This window comes from Perca fluviatilis, chromosome 11 (assembly GCF_010015445.1).
Source record: "Perca fluviatilis chromosome 11, GENO_Pfluv_1.0, whole genome shotgun sequence".
Classification (NCBI taxonomy): Eukaryota; Metazoa; Chordata; class Actinopteri; order Perciformes; family Percidae; genus Perca; species Perca fluviatilis.
Genome location: NC_053122.1, coordinates 15,050,918 through 15,068,702, shown reverse-complemented (window position 1 = coordinate 15,068,702; position 17,785 = coordinate 15,050,918). Strand labels below are relative to the sequence as shown.

At 40.3% G+C, this 17,785-nt stretch overlaps 1 protein-coding gene across 1 annotated transcript in view; it reads right to left on the bottom strand.

Moving 5' to 3' along the window:
• Positions 1–6,735: 6,735 nt before the first annotated feature.
• Positions 6,736–17,785, bottom strand: part of cdc73 (cell division cycle 73, Paf1/RNA polymerase II complex component, homolog (S. cerevisiae)) — a 34,133-nt gene continuing 23,083 nt past the window's right edge. The window contains exons 12-17 of the mRNA XM_039815943.1: positions 17,396–17,431; positions 17,155–17,242; positions 15,009–15,170; positions 13,420–13,520; positions 10,008–10,149; positions 6,736–9,150 (exon numbers count right to left, since the gene is read on the bottom strand). Of these exons, the coding sequence (XP_039671877.1) occupies positions 9,114–9,150; positions 10,008–10,149; positions 13,420–13,520; positions 15,009–15,170; positions 17,155–17,242; positions 17,396–17,431 (566 nt within the window). The 3' untranslated portion in view covers positions 6,736–9,113. The remainder of the gene's footprint in view (positions 9,151–10,007; positions 10,150–13,419; positions 13,521–15,008; positions 15,171–17,154; positions 17,243–17,395; positions 17,432–17,785) is intronic.

The window sequence follows — 17,785 nt, the reverse complement described above, 5'->3', positions numbered from 1 at the left end:
TGCCACACTACAGGTGCTGATCATATAATTAGAATATCACGAAAAAGTGGATTTATTTCAGTAATTCCATTCAAAAAGTGAAATTTGTATATTATATTCATTCATTACACAGACTGATATATGTCAAATGTTTATTTCTTTTAATTGTGATGATTATAACTGACAACTAATGAAAATCCCAAATTCAGTATCTCCGAAAATTAGAATATTACTTAAGACCAATACAAAAAAAAGGATTTTTAGAAATGTTGGCCAACTGAAAAGTATGAACGTGAAAAGTATGAGCATGTACAGCACTCAATACTTAGTTGGGGCTCCTTTTGCCTGAATTACTGCAGCAATGCGGCGTGGCATGGAGTCGATCAGTCTGTGGCACTGCTCAGGTGTTATGAGAGCCCAGGTTGCTCTGATAGTGGCCTTCAGCTCTTCTGCATTGTTGGGTCTGCCGTATCGCATCATCCTCTTCACAATACCCCATAGATTTTCTATAGGGTTAAGGTCAGGTGAGTTTGCTGGCCAATTAAGAACAGGGATACCATGGTCCTTAAACCAGGTACTGGTAGCTTTTGCACTGTGTGCAGGTGCCAAGTCCTGTTGGAAAATGAAATCTGCATCTCCATAAAGTTGGTCAGCAGCAGGAAGCATGAAGTGCTCTAAAAATTCCTGGTAGACGGCTGTGTTGACCTTCGACCTCAGAAAACACAGTGGACCAACACCAGCAGATGACATGGCACCCCAAACCATCACTGACTGTGGAAACTTTACACTGGACTTCAAGCAACGTGGATTATGTGCCTCTCCTCTCTTCCTCCAGACTCTGGGACCTTGATTCCCAAAAGGAAATGCAAAATTTATTTTCATCAGAGAACATAACTCTGGACCACTCAGCAGCAGTCCAGTCCTTTTTGTCTTTAGCCCAGGCGAGACGCTTCTGACGCTGTGTCTTGTTCAAGAGTGGCTTGACACAAGGAATGCGACAGTGGAAACCCATGTCTTGCATAAGTTTGTTCGTGGTGGATCTTGAAGCACTGACTCCAGCTGCAGTCCACTCTTTGTGAATCTCCCCCACATTTTTGAATGGGTTTTGTTTCACAATCCTCTCCAGGGTGCGGTTATCCCTATTGCTTGGATACTTTTTTCTATTACATCTTTTCCTTCCCTTCGCCTCTCTATTAATGTGCTTGGACACAGAGCTCTGTGAACAGCCAGCCTCTTTAGCAATGACCTTTTGTGTCTTGCCCTCCTTGTGAAAGGTGTCAATTTTGGACAGCTGTCAAGTCAGCAGTCTTCCCCATGATTGTGTAGCCTACAGAACTCGATTGAGAGACCATTTAAAGGCCTTTGCAGATGTTTTGAGTTAATTAGCTGATTAGAGTGTGGCACCAGGTGTCTTCAATATTGAACCTTTTCACAATATTCTAATTTTCTGAGATACTGAATTTGGGGTTTTCATTAGTTGTCAGTTATAATCATCAACATTAAAAGAAATAAACACTTGAAATATATCAGTCTGTGTGGAATGAATGTATATATTATACAAGTTTCACTTTTTGAATGGAAATACTGAAATAAATCAACTTTTTCATGATATTTTAATTATATGACCAGCATCTGTACACCTTCATCGATTTTCTTCTCACACCCATGCAGCAAAGTGAAAACAAGTGAGCTGAAGGATATAATAAAGACACTGCTTTGAGTAGGGAATAAAGACCTTGACATAATTAAATTAATTTGTCTAGTTCAGCCCAAGAAAACATATATCGTGATATCTTGAAATTCATCTTTCATTTTATTTTGTTGCTTTTATTTGTGCACATTGCCTCCAGATATTTCTGCCTGGTTCAGCCCTGGAAGTATACTTAATCACGCACTGTGTGGACTGAGCAGCACTCATTACTCTTCATTTAGGAAACCTAAAATCCCCTACAGACTTCATCTGACAATACAGCTGGAAAACAAATACTAGGGGTTCAACCCTTAAGAATGTAGCCAGGCTACCCAGTCAGGGTTTGCTACAAAAGCCTTGCAGCCAGCCTGCATTTTATGTCAAAGACTGTGGAAGGAACACATGACACGTTACAATACAGCAAACGTTAATGTATGATTATGTATGATCCTGACCTTGCAGCAAAAAGCTGTCAACCAAACTTAAAGGTGCAGTAGTTAAGACTTATAAAACCAACTTTCTGTCATATTTGCTGAATCTGACCCTATGTTCCAGTAGAACTACATTAAACTGGTAATTTAAAAAAAAGATCTAGCTCCTCTGGCACCACCTACAGCCTATAGTGTGATTTGCAAAAATCCACCGCTCCCTGTTCAGATTCACCAATCAGGGCCACGGGGGGGTGTCTAACTGCATGTCAATCACTGCTCAGGCACACGCATTCATTCTCCCTCGTGGGGGGAGGGGTTTAGGGACCTTTGGGCTTTGGCAGAAAGGGGAGGAGGGACTGAGAATAATGTTCAAATTATTTGGCTAAATCCTGGATTTTCACAATCCTACCTACAGAACCTTTAACTGAGAAGCTTTTTTTGCTCCACTAATCTTTGAGCAGCAGAATTAGCTCTGGCTGTCGGCCCCCCTGAGAAGTTAGGTACGGGGATGGAAGCCAGTCGGTGTTCTACTTCTGGGGGGGTCGCTGTGAATCCTCACGCCTCTGTGTGGAGCCTGAGAAGCACAGGGCCATGGGAACTACTGTCCTAGAGAGTATGGCTGATCAACATATAGGCCGGGAGCCAGGTCCACTCCTCAGGATGTTTTTTGCTACCTTTTTTTCACTATTATTTCCTATTATCTTATACCTTGGGCCATCACAAGTTGATAACGACCACCCCCATCTGTGCCCCGTTTGGTCTCAGGGGCCAATAAAACACCCTTTTGGGAAAAGCTTTTGGCGGAATGATGTAATTGTGATTAAAGATTCTGGGGATTGCTGCCTTTTTGTTTATAAGCTTCAATTTAAGTTCTCCACTGTACCTCAAATTGGTATATCAAAGTGAACAGAGAACATATCAAAAGTGTGGGGTCTGGTTGTCCTCCCCCAGGGTTATTTTGAGCACCAAAGACTAATATCCTGCATTCTGATACACATTTATGCACCAATTTATGGTGGGAATATCTTTATTTATCCTATGAGAAGGAAAACACAGTTGATATTCAAAAAATATCAAAAATATAAAGGAATATAAAGGAATAAGGGGGCTTTCACATCAGGGACCTGAGCCTGGATCACAAAAGTTGATCCCAAAGCAACAAGGACAAAATAAAATAGGCTACTTATATTTGTCTTAAATGTGGTAAAGGGAGGATGGTGGCATTAGTGTAGGCGGAGCATTGGGGCCCAGTCGCTACGCACACAATACACACTCGTTCAGCGAGGAGCGGGTCAGTGAAAGATGAGAAAAGTCTCTCTGCCTGTTCTGCAGTGTTAGTTTTGTTTGTTGTCACGTTACTCAACCCCGTATTTGTGAATACAAATATCTGAAGTGAAAGTTCTGTCACAAAAATATATGTTGTTGCGTATCATTGCACATTTTTAAGTGGGTATATGGAAATCCTGGAGATTTCTTAGTGGGTATACTGCATATACCTGCGTATCATGTAGACTACACCACTGCACTAACCAACCAACACCCTAACCCTTCATGTCACATCGTGAAGTTATTCAGCAAAGACAATTTTGGAGGTAAGTTGATATATTTTTCTGGTTATAGAATGATAATAGAATGATTCTAGTGGGAGATTGGTGTCCTATATTTTTCTACGTGTAAGGGGCCCACTCTACTTCTAGACTGATTCAAGTCAAACTGCTGGGATCTGTGGAATAACCAGTAATTAGGAAGCGAGCCGACATCATATCCTGACTGCCCATGCCAAAGGAGAGTTTGTAAAAGCCATGTGGGAAATGACTAGTGGCCAAGGCGAACATACAGAGAAGCAACAAAGAGATCTCAGACCACGAATCACTCGGTCTGAGGAGCAAGTGCAGCAAACAGTACAAGCTTTTCAGAGTTTTATCAACCCATTTCAGCTTGAGACTTCTCAGCCTTGACAAGTTTGAGTTCAGGAGCAGCTATGCCAGAAGAGGTGCGCTATGATGTGCTGAATGCCCTGAAAAATGGCAAAACTCAAAAAGAGAAGTTCATCCGTGACCGACTTCAAACAAAAAGCTCCTTTTCTTTGAACCCATCAAGAGGAACAGATTCAAGACAATGTCGTCTACCACACCTAAAAGGAAGCTTGTGGCATCAAACCAGAAAGGCCACAAGTGGGTTTATCTTTCAGATCTTCATCAAATCACAAGAACTTAAAGAAATAGGGCTTAGGCTATCACCCTCTACCCTGGCTGTAGATAGGTGGGCCAACGCATTTTTTGTCTCAGTGCAAGTAATTAGGTTGTTTTTTTGTCGGCTCATTTTTACTCACAACATGCTAACTGGCAACATAGGATTCCATTCACTACGCTAAGCTAACTAGTGGCGGCGCTGCCGGTGTTGCACCGGACTAAAACAATGCATACACAAAAAATGCGTTGGCCCACCTATCTAGAGCTAGGGGACACCGTGATAAGCCCTATTTCAACAAACGGTGGCGTATCCCTTTAAGTCACAAATTAGCATCTCTGACCTAATGACCTATCCCATGACTCTGACGCCATACTCCATCTCAACAATCAATGGCTTTTTCGCAAAAAACAACAAAGCAAAAGGAATTAATCACATGATCAAAGATGCTCAGAATAGGCTACACAACTTCCTTCTCCAAGCCAATTTGCTCTCAATCAAGATGGAAACTCCTCATTCTACACGCGCAATGTACCACGGACAATGAAGACTATATCCGATCGCACCTTCAAAAGTCTACCTGCTGAAGCTGAAACAGCATTCAGCACAGACACTTACATTGGCTGTCTTTATTCACCAAAATCAGCTGAGAGAGATTACAGAGGTTGTGGTGAACGTTTCATATTTAATGGGCTGAATGTTCCTCGACCCGCTGATTGGAATGGTTTTCTCACAGATGATGAAAACAAGAAGGCACTCATTCATTTACTTCTGGATCACTGGAGCTCTCATGATATGATTGGAAGACATCATCCGAAGGCCTGTCATTTTCATAGAGGCTGGTCAAGCTTTCAAGCAGTGACGGACTGGCCATCTGGAATTTGGGCAAATGCCAGAAGGGATGCACCCCTATGGACACTACTGATAAAGTTATTTTATGCATGCAGCCGCACGGTGCGTGGAAAGAGTTACAAATTTCCAAGCTAGGTTGTTGACAAAAATAGGGCCAGTGTGTTGCAAATGCCAGGGCCGTTTTTTGATCCCAGTCCGTCACTGCTTTCAAGATAGAAAGCGATGCTGGAGTTATTTCAAAAGAACATCTACCAGAGATCTGTTCAAAACATGAAGAAACTGATGTGAGGCGGATCATTTACATGCAGTATATCCAAACTAAAATGCCTCACATCAGAACAGTTAGAGTCAGAGCAAAAGACTCTGACATTTCCTTCATCCTCCTGTATTATGCCAAGTCATCAACTGTCAACATCATCTTTGACATGTGAGATAGACCAGATGCCGACGGGGGAACAAGGTCAAGTTTATTTATAGAGCACATTTACAAGCAGTCACTCCTGCCCCAAAGTGCTGTACAGATACCAATACCGGTAACAGCATAAAAAGCATATTAATTAGCCAAGAAGAAAAAGAGTAAAAACCCATTAAAAACATAGTATCCCCGAAATAATAATTAAAACACATGAAAAACATGATTACAAACAATATTAACAATGTCACAGCTCAGCTTGTGTTAAAAGCCATTTCAAAGAGATTAGTTTTTAAAAGTGATTTAAATGACTCAATAGAGCTAGCTGCTTTAATATTGAGGGGAAGAGCATTCCAGAGCTTAGGACCTGCAACTGAAAAAGCTCTGTCCCCTCTGGTTTTCAGTCTGGATCTAGGACAGTCCAAAAGAAGCTGGTCATTTGACTTAACTTTTGGACTGCTCTCAGGATTGCACTTACTCTGCCAGTCACTGTGGCTCAATCAGACAGGAGCTTTTCAAAACTAAAGTTGATCAAGTCATACCTGAGGTCAACCATGTCCAGAGGAACGGTTCCGTCAGTATCAATCATTCAATAGGGGATCAAATTTCATATAATGACATCATTGATGATTTTGCATCAAGGAAGGCCAGAACGATCAGGTTTAGTGTGTTTTCACGTTTGTGTGATGAAGGATTTGTGCTATTTAGAATATTTATTCTATATTTAATTTGCACATTATTCTTAATATTTTATATTATTGTTGCTCTCTGCTCTTGTTACATTTGAGTGTATACATGTTTGGCACATTTATATACATATTTTATTATAACATAAGTGAAAGAGAAAATTATATTTCTCAACTGCACAAATCCTTCATTAGAACATTTGAAAAACACACTTGAGAATCCAGTTATTTAACTATTGCAACCACCTCCACCATTTTCAAAAGACAATGAACACAATTCTCCACAAAATATGACATTATAAGTTATCAGAACTTAAAATAAATATACACTATAATATAGTAATTCTGCAATTTTGTTTGTTTGCTCGAAGGGGGTCTGGCCCTGGGTGTAATTCAATGTAGAACCATCACTGCAGCTCTTCTGGCCTTGCATGCGTTCACTGGTGCTGACTGCACTTAAGCATTCAAAGGCAAAGGGAAGGTCCATCCGATAAATACTTAATCAGAATTCAAAGTTTATTCAGTGAAGATGAGGAAGAGGAAAATGGAGTTTATATTCTACACTAATACAATACACTAACATGACCAGTCGTCAAACTACAGCATGGATAAGCAGCAAAAAGATCTAAGAGCCAAAGAAATGTTTTCTATTTTATGTTTGAGCTTTATTTTAGTCTTGCCATTTGGCTGTAAAGAATGTTTACCTGTACAGGTTACTAACATTTACTCAATTGAAGGTTGGCTTTTTGATAACAGACTGCACACTAGTCATCTTTATTCCTTGTGTTGCGAGGACTTTGTGGACTTCAATAAATCTCACATTTGGTTAATTGATTTTGTGTGATTGTACCTTATGTTGCACCCTGACCCCAGTCCACCTAGGGGCATAACATTTTTTCCATTACATTTTCATGCAATTCACTTCATATAATATAGCCGTACATAAGTCAAGTCTCAACTCTTGTTTAAGATATTGTTCATATGCAAAAAATATGCTTAATCCCATATGGAATGGTAATGCTTGAAAGTTCTGTTTTCTCCAATTTGAGGTACAGTGGAGAACTTTGATGACAATTTGTCAGGGGGACAGACATTTTTTTTTTGTCTTTTGGGGTATGTTGAGGGTGATATTTGACTGCAAAAAGGCAGCAATCCCCAGAATCTTTTTCTGCTAGTTCCCCCTATGTGTCAGGATACACTGTGCAATTGTAGGGTTATATAACCATTTATGTAGCAGCAGTACCTTAATATTCACAATTACATCATTCTGCCAAAAGCTTTTCCCAAAAAGGGTGTTTCTTGGTCCCCCGAGACCAAACGGGGCTGAGATAGGGGTGGTCGTTATCAACTTGTGATGGCCCAAGGTAAAAGATAATAGAAAATAATGGTGAAAAAAAAAGGTAGCAAAAAAGCACCCTGAGGAGTGGACCTGGCTCCCGGCCTATAAGCACTGATGTGAATTGAGTTGCAAATACATTCTGGGATACTAAAAGTAGTGGGAAAACCTCCTATTGTTAATTAGATGCCCCATAGAAAAATTGGCTCTTGAAAATTCATGTATAAAACATTTAGTTAAATCTGATTTTCTGGCAGCAGTTCCCGCTTTACACATCTAGTAGATATGGAGCTGCATTAGCATTCATAGGGAGTCGTGTTTCTGACCACCTGGCAAAGTGATGTACTTTACTGGTGCTAATTCCCAAACAAATTTACAAGTAATACAATTACTAAAATGCAACGGACACACAGAATTGTTTGGGTCCCCTAGCCTAGACTCTAGGTCTGGGGCCCAGGCATAGTTGCCCTCTTTGCCCTGTTGGTAATCCAGCCTTGTTTCCTGTCTCCTAAAGGGACTGCTCTTTGTCAGGTCACCCTTAAACGTTTTCATTCCCATACATTCAAATTAAACCTAAACAAGAGACAACCTGGGATCACACCAGCCGCAATGCCAGATTTTCCAACCACCCTACTTATCACACACGCCGACACAAACACACACGCACGTAATTAAACTACAGGGAAAATAATATTGATAAAGTGAACACTAATGATCTACAATAGGCTGTACACATTTGTTTCTGAGGCTTTATTGTCTATTTTCATGTGACAACTTAAAGCAACACTTTATCATTTCTCGTCTCTAGCACAACTCCAACAAAGAGGAAAACAACTTTAACCAGGTCATTGCATAACCAAGAGATGTGCTACTTGACTGAGATCATCTCATTGAGCCAGAGCAGAGTAGTATTAACAAATCACTTACCTGTGTCGTCCTCTCTGCTCAAAGAAACTTTGGATCTGACAGGTTTCATCATATCATATATGTACATTCAGACCACAAACACCCAAAACAAAAGAAAAAGATAAGTGTAAAGGAAGTCTGTTTCCTCAAAGTCAGTGGCCGTTTAGTTTGCAATGAGTCATTTTCATGTTTCTCTCTGAGCTGAATTCACAATTTTTTTTCTGTATTATTGAGAGAGAAAAAATGAAAATCTCCTCTCCCTCGGACCCCATTATCTTGCTTAATACCGCATTTAAATTGTTTCCACAGTATGTTGCCCTTTTTATATAAAACATTTTTTTTTTTTTTACTTCATGAAAACATTAGAAAATAATTACAACAAAAACACAAAAATCCCCTAAATCTCCCCTCCAGTGTCCAGAGCAACATATCCAGCGCATTTCATTAGGAGTCCCCGAGGAATCCGCTGGATAATGTGTCCTGCTTCTCCTGTTACAATGGGGATCATGTTAGAAGATGGGATGGCAGCTCGGATGAGAGGGGCTACGTCTGCAAGAGGTGGACCAAGGAGAGTTGGAGGGTCGAAGAATTCACTTGTAGGATTTTCGGAGATGGACGCTGTGATCTGGGCTCAGAACCGGAGGTGAGATTTGTGTTTCACCATGTATCTGAGAAACGAAGAAGAGATGAAGAAGGGTGAGTTTGTGCAATGCCAAGGTCTTCATGAATTTTAAACATAATTTTATACAACTAATGTTGTATAAGCATTACTGACAATAACAGGAAACAGTAGAACAGGAAACAGATAGATGGGTATACAGTGGCTTGCATAAGTTTACACACCATAAGATACAATCTTTTGAAAATTGATCTTAATGCCTTAATTAAAAAAATTTGGAAAATCCAAGCTTTAAGGACACCAATTTTCTTTGTGAATCAATAATGTATCGTAAATAAATAAATGTTCTTCCTTAAAATACAGGGGGCATAATTATACACACCCCTATGTTAAATTCCCATAGAGGCAGGCAGATTTTTTTTTATTTATTTATTTATTTTTTTTAAAAGGGCAGTTATTTCATGGATCCAGGATACTATGCATCCTGATAAAGTTCCCTTGGCCTTTGGAATTAAAATAGCCCCACACCATCACATACCCTTCACCATACATAGAGATTGGCATGGTTTTATGTCTGTTAGCCTAATAGCTGGTTTGATTTGCATTGAGAGATGATCTTATGGAAAGTACCCCATGCCAATCTCTAGGTATGGTGAAGGGTATGTGATGATGTGGGGGGGCTATTTTAATTCCAAAGGCCAAAACTTTATCAGGATGCATAGCATGAAATAACTGGCCTTTATAAATAAAAATCTGCCTGCCTCTATGGGAATTTAACATAGGGCTGTGTATACTGCTACTGGATACTAGATGCTTTTTTTCTTCCTCTTTTTAGTCAACTTTAGCATGGGTGTGTAAACTTGTGCAAGCCACTGTAAATAGATGTGCACAAGAATGAAGACAGACCTGTCAAGGGTTTCCCAAAAGCGCAGGAAGACGGGCCGATCCAGATGGCGCCTGTGGCGGCTGAGCTCCAGGACAGTCACATCCCACTTCTGCACGTTGGGGTCTATCTTTGCCTCATCATACTTCAAATGAAAGGCTCGAACTGGAGGGGAAACATGTATGCACACACGTCTATGGATGAATTTGGTTTGAGGGCGGAAGGAAACAAGCAGCCGTCAAAGCCGGCGTAATAACACTGTAATGTGTGAAAGGATTTTTAACCACTCTTGCAACAAAAACAACCAGGCGATCATGTGGAACATGCTGCATGTTGAAATTACGGTCATCAAAATGCTATTTACAAAATGGCCATCTATTACAGCTATAGCTATTACATTTTAGGTATCGACCAATATGGATTTTTTAGTGCTGATGCAGATTTATTTTTCCATCAGCCTTAGCCGATGACCGATACGGGCTGCTGATTTTCTTGAGCAGATATTTGGAGCCGATACTGCTTTTGCTCCCTCAATTTACATCATAAAAATGTAAACCCTGCCACACTGGATTTGTTTTCGGAATCTGCTCTGCCATTTCTTCAAAAATAAACAAAAACACAGATCAGTGTCACTTCTGCAATCATCTTACATTCACATCACCCAAATTATGTGTGCAATGTGCATCATATGGATGGGTGCACTGCATATGGTTAACGATGCAAGGGTAAAAGGCTTTCATCAACATCTACAACATAGCCTTGGTGATGCATTGTTTGCTGACATATTATAAGACAGATATAATCAGGTCATCACAAAATGTCCTTTGTCAACACGTCAAAAGTAGCCATTGAAATAAAGTGCTATATTTGTAATTTAAAAGTGCCATGGTGCTAGTAGTGGAGGGGCAGTGCATGGTCTGCACGTGAACTGCAGCGTCTCCAGCAACACAGAGCTGCCTGTGGACGCCTGTCTGTAAATAATGCTGGGGAAAAACTATCGGCGAACACAGCAGCCGCGTATCAGCCGATGCCGATACACGTAAAAACGCAAATATCTGGCCGATATATCGTCCGGCCGATAAAATCAGTCTATCACTATTACATTTGCATTTTGATAGTAACACCAACAATAAACAGACTATTGTTAGCTATAAAGATCGGTGTCTGCTGCAGTGTGACACTTATCTCCTGCTAGCTGTACACATTTCCTGGAGGAAATTCCACTTTAACAAATTCCTGCATTTAAGATTTTAAATTTTTTCATCTGATTACAGTGCAAGAAATCAGAGATTTCAAGTTTGTTGACTTGACATCACAACAGCAGATATTGCCAGCTAGGTTTACCTACTACACAGAACTTTCACATCCAGCCTGTAAAGAATTTTTTTTTGTTTTTTTTTTTTTTTTTACAAAGCTGTCATAACCAACTTCAATTTTTTTTTTGATTTATCAATTAGTTGTTTGGTCTATACAAATGTCAGAAAATGGCAAAAAATTTTAATCACATTTACATCGAGTCCAAGGTAACATATAATAATAATTTATACTTTATTAATCCTGCAAGGGGAAATTACAATGTTTTCACCCGGTCCACCAAACACTGGGCCGTCTTGACGGTCTTAATTCTGCACATATTTCTGTTACTGTAGTCCTATTTACTATTTCATTATTTCATCCATGCGTGGCGCAGTGGATCCGTGCGCACTGTCACCTGCCGTGGAGACGCTGGCCTCACTAACCTCTCCTCCTCTGAGTCGGAACTCCCCTAACACTTAGAAAATAAATGGCTTTACATCAGTGAGTTCAAACTGCTTATTTTGCCTAATTTGGACTGACACTGAGATGCATGTTGTTCTGTAACTGGTGTGGCGCTGCCACTGTTCTCTTGATTTCCACTTCAACATCAGACATTTTTTTTGAGTGAAAGAGATGTTACATTTACCATATATCGTCACAGGTAACAAGCTAACCATCGCAAAGTGTTGTGCTAATGCTGGGAACAGGCAAATTGCATCTTTATAGTTGTATCCATATGATGTGACAGACTTAGGTTAGACCCCATAAAGTTATCCTAACTGATTTTGATACTGTACTGTATGGATGGTAGCTACAGGACGTGCTTTGAATTCATAAGATTTAACAATACAGTGTTAGGGACAGATCAGATGGCCAGCACAGGCTCCACAGGGGACTGTGCTGTCTCCTTTTTCTGTCCACTGTATCCACCACAGACTTTCAGTACAACTCAGAGGCATGTCACCTACAGAATATTTCTGATTACTCTGCAGTTGTTGGGTGTATAAGGGATGGACAGGAGGAGTAGTAGCTACAGAGCGCTGGTGGACAACTTTGTGGAGTGGGCTGGTAAAAATTGACCTGCTGCTGAATGTGGATAATAATTAGTTGTTTAGTCTATACAAATGTCAGAAAATGGCAAAAAATTGTAATCACATTTACATCGAGTCCAAGGTAACATATAATAATAATTTATACTTTATTAATCCTGCAAGGGGAAATTACAATGTTTTCACTCTTTAAATAATATAATAATAATAATAATAATAATACACATTTACACACAGGCCTTATTTGCACACAAATGCTCAGTACCTATACATGCACTAATGGAGAGATGTCAGAGTGAGGGGGCTGCCCATGGAAAGGAAGTCCGAGCAGTTGGGGGTTCGGTGCCTTGCTCAAGTGCACCTTGGCAGTGCCCAGGAGGTGAACTAGCACCTCTCCAGCTACCAGTCCACCACCATACTTTGGTCCGTATGGGGACTTGAACCAGCGACCCTCCGGTTCCCAACCCAACTCCTTACTGACTGAGCTCAGTGTTTCCTCTATGTTGATTTTATTGTGGCGGTGCGACACGGCAAAATTTCTTCCGCCACGCTATCAAAAATAGGGCAGACGCACAATAGTCGCGGTTGCCTTTTAAATGATCCTGCCGACATAATGCACCCCCCCGCCCCCGTTGGCTGCCGCTCACATTGCAATTTAACAACAAGTAGAACTATTCAGAGGTTATTGGGCCCATCCAGTTTAACTCCACATATTGTTAATATGTCAAAATGTTCGCTTTCTTCCAAGTCCACTATTAAACGACGAGCTCCACCAAAAATGTCACCGCGGGAGATGGCTTTGAAATGCAGACACCAAAATCAAGGTAAGAAATAAATAACTAAGGCTAACATTACAAGAAAAATAAACTTTTTGAAAGACTTTTTGCCCAAAGACAGCGTTGTGGAGAGTGAAATGGGAGACTAGAAAAAGGCGTTCAGGTAGTGTGTTGTTAGCGGTTTGGACAGACCTCTCCCCAGTGCTAAAAAAAAAAATCCCCTAACCCCCATATCAGAGAAAAACAGGAAATCATCAAACTTGAGGAGCGGTAACAAGCAGAATTATATTATTTTATATATCTGCATTACTCACTTTTAGCGAAAATGTCGACAGGAGATCCATCAGGCAGCAGCCACGGCCAGCCTTTAAACTGCCAGGCAGGACCCTGCACAAACACAGCCACCACTCGATCCCTGCAGGAGCACACAATCGCTGGTTGTTGTTGTGAAGAGACATTATGTTTAACAGTTGGATACAAAATACAGAATCAAACATGCATTTAACATGAAACCTAGTCATCTGCCACCAGTTAATATTAATGGTGATGTAATGCTGCTTGATATCATACCAAGGTTTAATGCTTAATGCTTGTGACATTAGGTATCTTTGAACTGTGTTGTTAGCAGCTAGATGTAATGCTCTTTGTAATATAATGAGGCAAGACTGAGGTGTTGACAACCCTGGTGCAACACACACCAGACTGCCACCATGTCGACAGGATGTAAGGCATTACTTTATTACGAATGTGTAAACATAATGAAAATACAGACAAAATGAACAAATGAAAAAAAAAAAACAGTGCCCCCTTTAAAAAAAAAAAATCTAAAACTAATAATGAGAACACAAAGAGGGCAGTGTTTTGCAACGATTAGACTATAACACAAATTCTCAAACATCCTCAAAAGGCTGCATGTTTAATCCCGACTCATATTTGTCAAACACTAGTCTCGCATTGCCAGACCTTCCTCCACAGCGCTGCGGAGGAGGGTCTGGCTAGTCCACAAAGCATTCTAGGATGGGAGAAAAACATGCTCTCGTTTATTGGCATTTCTTTAAACCAATCACAATCATTGTGCTGCAAAATAGTCTCTGGAAGGAACTTGTTTTGGCGGAACATGTGTACATTCAAAAGTCGTTTTAGTCGTGCAACAGAAAACTCAGATTGGACAGATAGTCTAGCTAGCTGTCTGGATTTACCCTGCAGAGATCTGAGGAGCAGTTAACCATAGCCCTCATAAATCCACTGGAGTTTAAAATGCCAACACGAAGAAAACGTCCGAAAAGAGGACATGCAGCAGAATTTCCAGCGGCACCGGCGCAATCCCGGAAGTGGAACGTCGAGGATATAGACTAGACCAACACCAATGACTCAATCTCAGACACTGGTGTCAAAAGCTGAGCCATCTGTGGGTGTGGACTGACGTCACTGTTTTCATGCTTTGACTAAGGCAAACAGGCTGTACAAGGGTAACTTGCCATTCTTAGAATGAAAGGAAAGGCTCAGATTATTTATCATATTTGTCAAATGGATTGTCTATACTGTAATTTTATTAGGTTGGTTATTCACACATCTGTCTGTCCTGGGAGAGTTATCCCTCCTCAGTTGCCCTTCCTGAGGATTTTTCCATTTTTCCTGTTTAAAAAGGTTTTTTTCTCTCCCAAGACAGGGTTGTAAGGACAGAGGGTGTTGTATGCTGTACAGATTGCAGAGTCCCTTAAGGTACATTTGTAATATTGGGCTACATATAAATAAAACGTAGTAAAAGAAAAAAAGTAAGTTAGAAATGCTGACATTATGCCCGCGCTGGTTCTCTCCACACAAGGTTCCTGTTCAGTGGGAACATTTTAATAAGCCATTAATGAAACTGTAAATTACATGCAAACATGAATGGAATGCTTACCAGTCCTGTGGAGCCAGTTTGAGCGGCTGATCAATGATACGGTACGGCACAGTGACACTTAGTGTTGTGCCACCGGGCTGGATCTGGTCTTTGCGCCTCTGAAGCAGAACCTCATTGTCGCGTTGGATACCCTGCTTCTTCTTCTCTTCTGGTGTGACAAACCTGGTATGGCACAAAGAAAATGAATACTACTACTTTATCTCATTTACAGTATTTTATAGAAGCTACACATTGCTTACATGTCACTGAAAATCTAATTTCTCAAATCAGCTTTGGGGTTTTTGATTGATGAACTCCCATCATATGGCTGGAAACCGTAAACTTTGATTGCTGCTTATTAAATGTTATAGAAAAACAAAGAAAGATATGAAACGGGAGGCCTGTACTACGAAGCAAGATTTGGCGTTAACGAGGTAACTTCAGGTTCAACCCAGGAATTTGTGTATCACGACGGTGGATCAGTTGTTACCGGGTTCAATTGCCGTGGTAACTTATGCTGAACACCTAACCTGGTCGGGAGCAGGTTATGTTGGAGATTAGAGATCAACCGGTGTTAAAGCACCGCCTACCGACCAATCAATACTCGATTGATAATGGCGTCACTGTCCTTAGAAGATCAGTTGGAGCTCGGTGTGTGGAGAAAGAGAAAAAAAAAAGAGAGAGAGAGAGGCTCAGAAAAGATAAAACACTTAGAGACCGACAACCCTGTTAACATTCCCTGATGGGTATTTTTATGAAAGTTATAGATTTTCAGCGGAGGGAATTACGTATCAGCTATTTGTCTGCTTGTTGAGCCGTGTGTTGCCAATGCGCACATCGGTTTGAATTATGTTATTTATTATACAACATATTTATGTAGAATTATAGTTTGCTCTTCTTATGTAAAATATGCGGCTCTGGTAGAGGTTTGCGATTGGTCATGCTGTGCAAACACCACCTCTCTTATTTGAACGTGCCCGCTGGACTGGGATTAACTGAACTAGTTGATAACCACCGTCGTGACACAGTTTATGCGGGACCGTGGTTGTTAGGTTAGGTGAAGCCTGGTAACTGAAAGAAATCCAGGCCTCAGGATTATTTCCAGGTTGTTGTTTTTATTTTATTAGCTTGGTTTGTATAATGTAATGCTGTAGGCTTTACTCTCTCTCATTGAATTAGAATAAGGAGAGAAACTGGCAGACTGTCTGTATTATCACGTTAGATGTAACAGATTGTTGCACAGTTATGGTTAATTACAGCAATTTCTACATTTACAGCAACTTTTTGGAAACGGGTCAAGTGTAATATGCAAATATGTATTTGTGTTAATTGTCCTTTTGTCAGTCTAACATGACTAGTGATGCACAATATATTGGAAATTATTGAATGATTATCATAGATATATCATATTGGTAAATGGTCATAACAGCAATAATAAAATTTCATATCCGTGCATCCCTAAACACGAGTTATAAGTTGAGCTGTCATTATGTAATATCATTTGTGATGTCTATGTGTTTAGATTAGTTTTCCAAACATAATTCATTCCTGGCCACACAAGCCAACAGTATTACCTACCATTTCTTCTCCTCTGGGCTTAAACCTCATCATGGCATGCTATTATTACAGCTCATTCCAAGCAAAGATAATGGGTTTTATTAGATTGGTATTAGAAGTAGATCTTTTGCAGCCCTGATTATATCACTGTTACATTAAAAACTGGATGTTCATCCTTTGCCATCCCTTGTTCCATCACAGTTTACAAATAATAGTGTTACATGTGTATCAGTCTTTTCCATCTTGGCGGTGGTGTATCACCAGCATCTTCTCATGCAGGTGTTATATAATTACGACAAGCCAACAATGACCACCCTGTTAAGACATTAATCAAGTTTTAGTCTCTAAACGTTCCAACTTATTTAATACTACTTATTGCTGAGGACTTCGGCGAAAAAAGGGATGGATGTGCCAGAGAAATAAATTTGGGGCCCAATTCTGTTCACCATTTTATACGAATAACTGTGTATTCCCTGACAACTTTCTCTACCCATTTAAAATGTAACCCCTCCCCCCCAAAAACATGTTCATTCCTAATGCTTCAAAGTGTAGCAATGAGCAGATTAAAAGAAAATAAACCCAAAGATAAAACAAGCAACAGTATACTTACTTTAGATCCTGCAGGAGATCCTTAGCATTGAGCATTGTGATGAGTGAGGTGGTGGCGGCAGGGATGATGACGATGGGTGTCCGGGACCCTGTCGAGAAAGTCATGATAAAACGGGTTGTGTTGCATAGACAGTCAAATAAAAGGCAGTTATCTGACAGAAGAGAAAGCCTATGTTGGTTCACATTATATAACATCCCAGTATACTGTATTTTATGTGCCAAAAACAGTAAGCGCAATGTACCTTTCTTCTGATTAGGTGGCGGTCTGGCTTGTGAAACTAGAGGGAAAAAGACAAGAAGAACGTATGTACACAAACACATTTGTAGAGCGCATTACATTTCAAAGTAGAACTATGACTGGACCCAAAGAACCCACACAGCTTCTGTTTAAACCTCACCTGAGCCTGAACCAAGGCAGCAGTTTTGGGCCCTGTGCCCGATTAAAAAAAATTAAATAAAAAAAAACAGGGAAATTTGCACAAACCCGACGCAATTCAAGACTGGGAACATTTAGAGAAATTACAGTCCCAAATCGGGTTTGGGCAGACATTCAAAGCTCCATTTCACAGAGAGGCAAAATAATGATACAAATGATCCCTAAATGAAACTGCTTTGCTTTTCTACTGTTACAG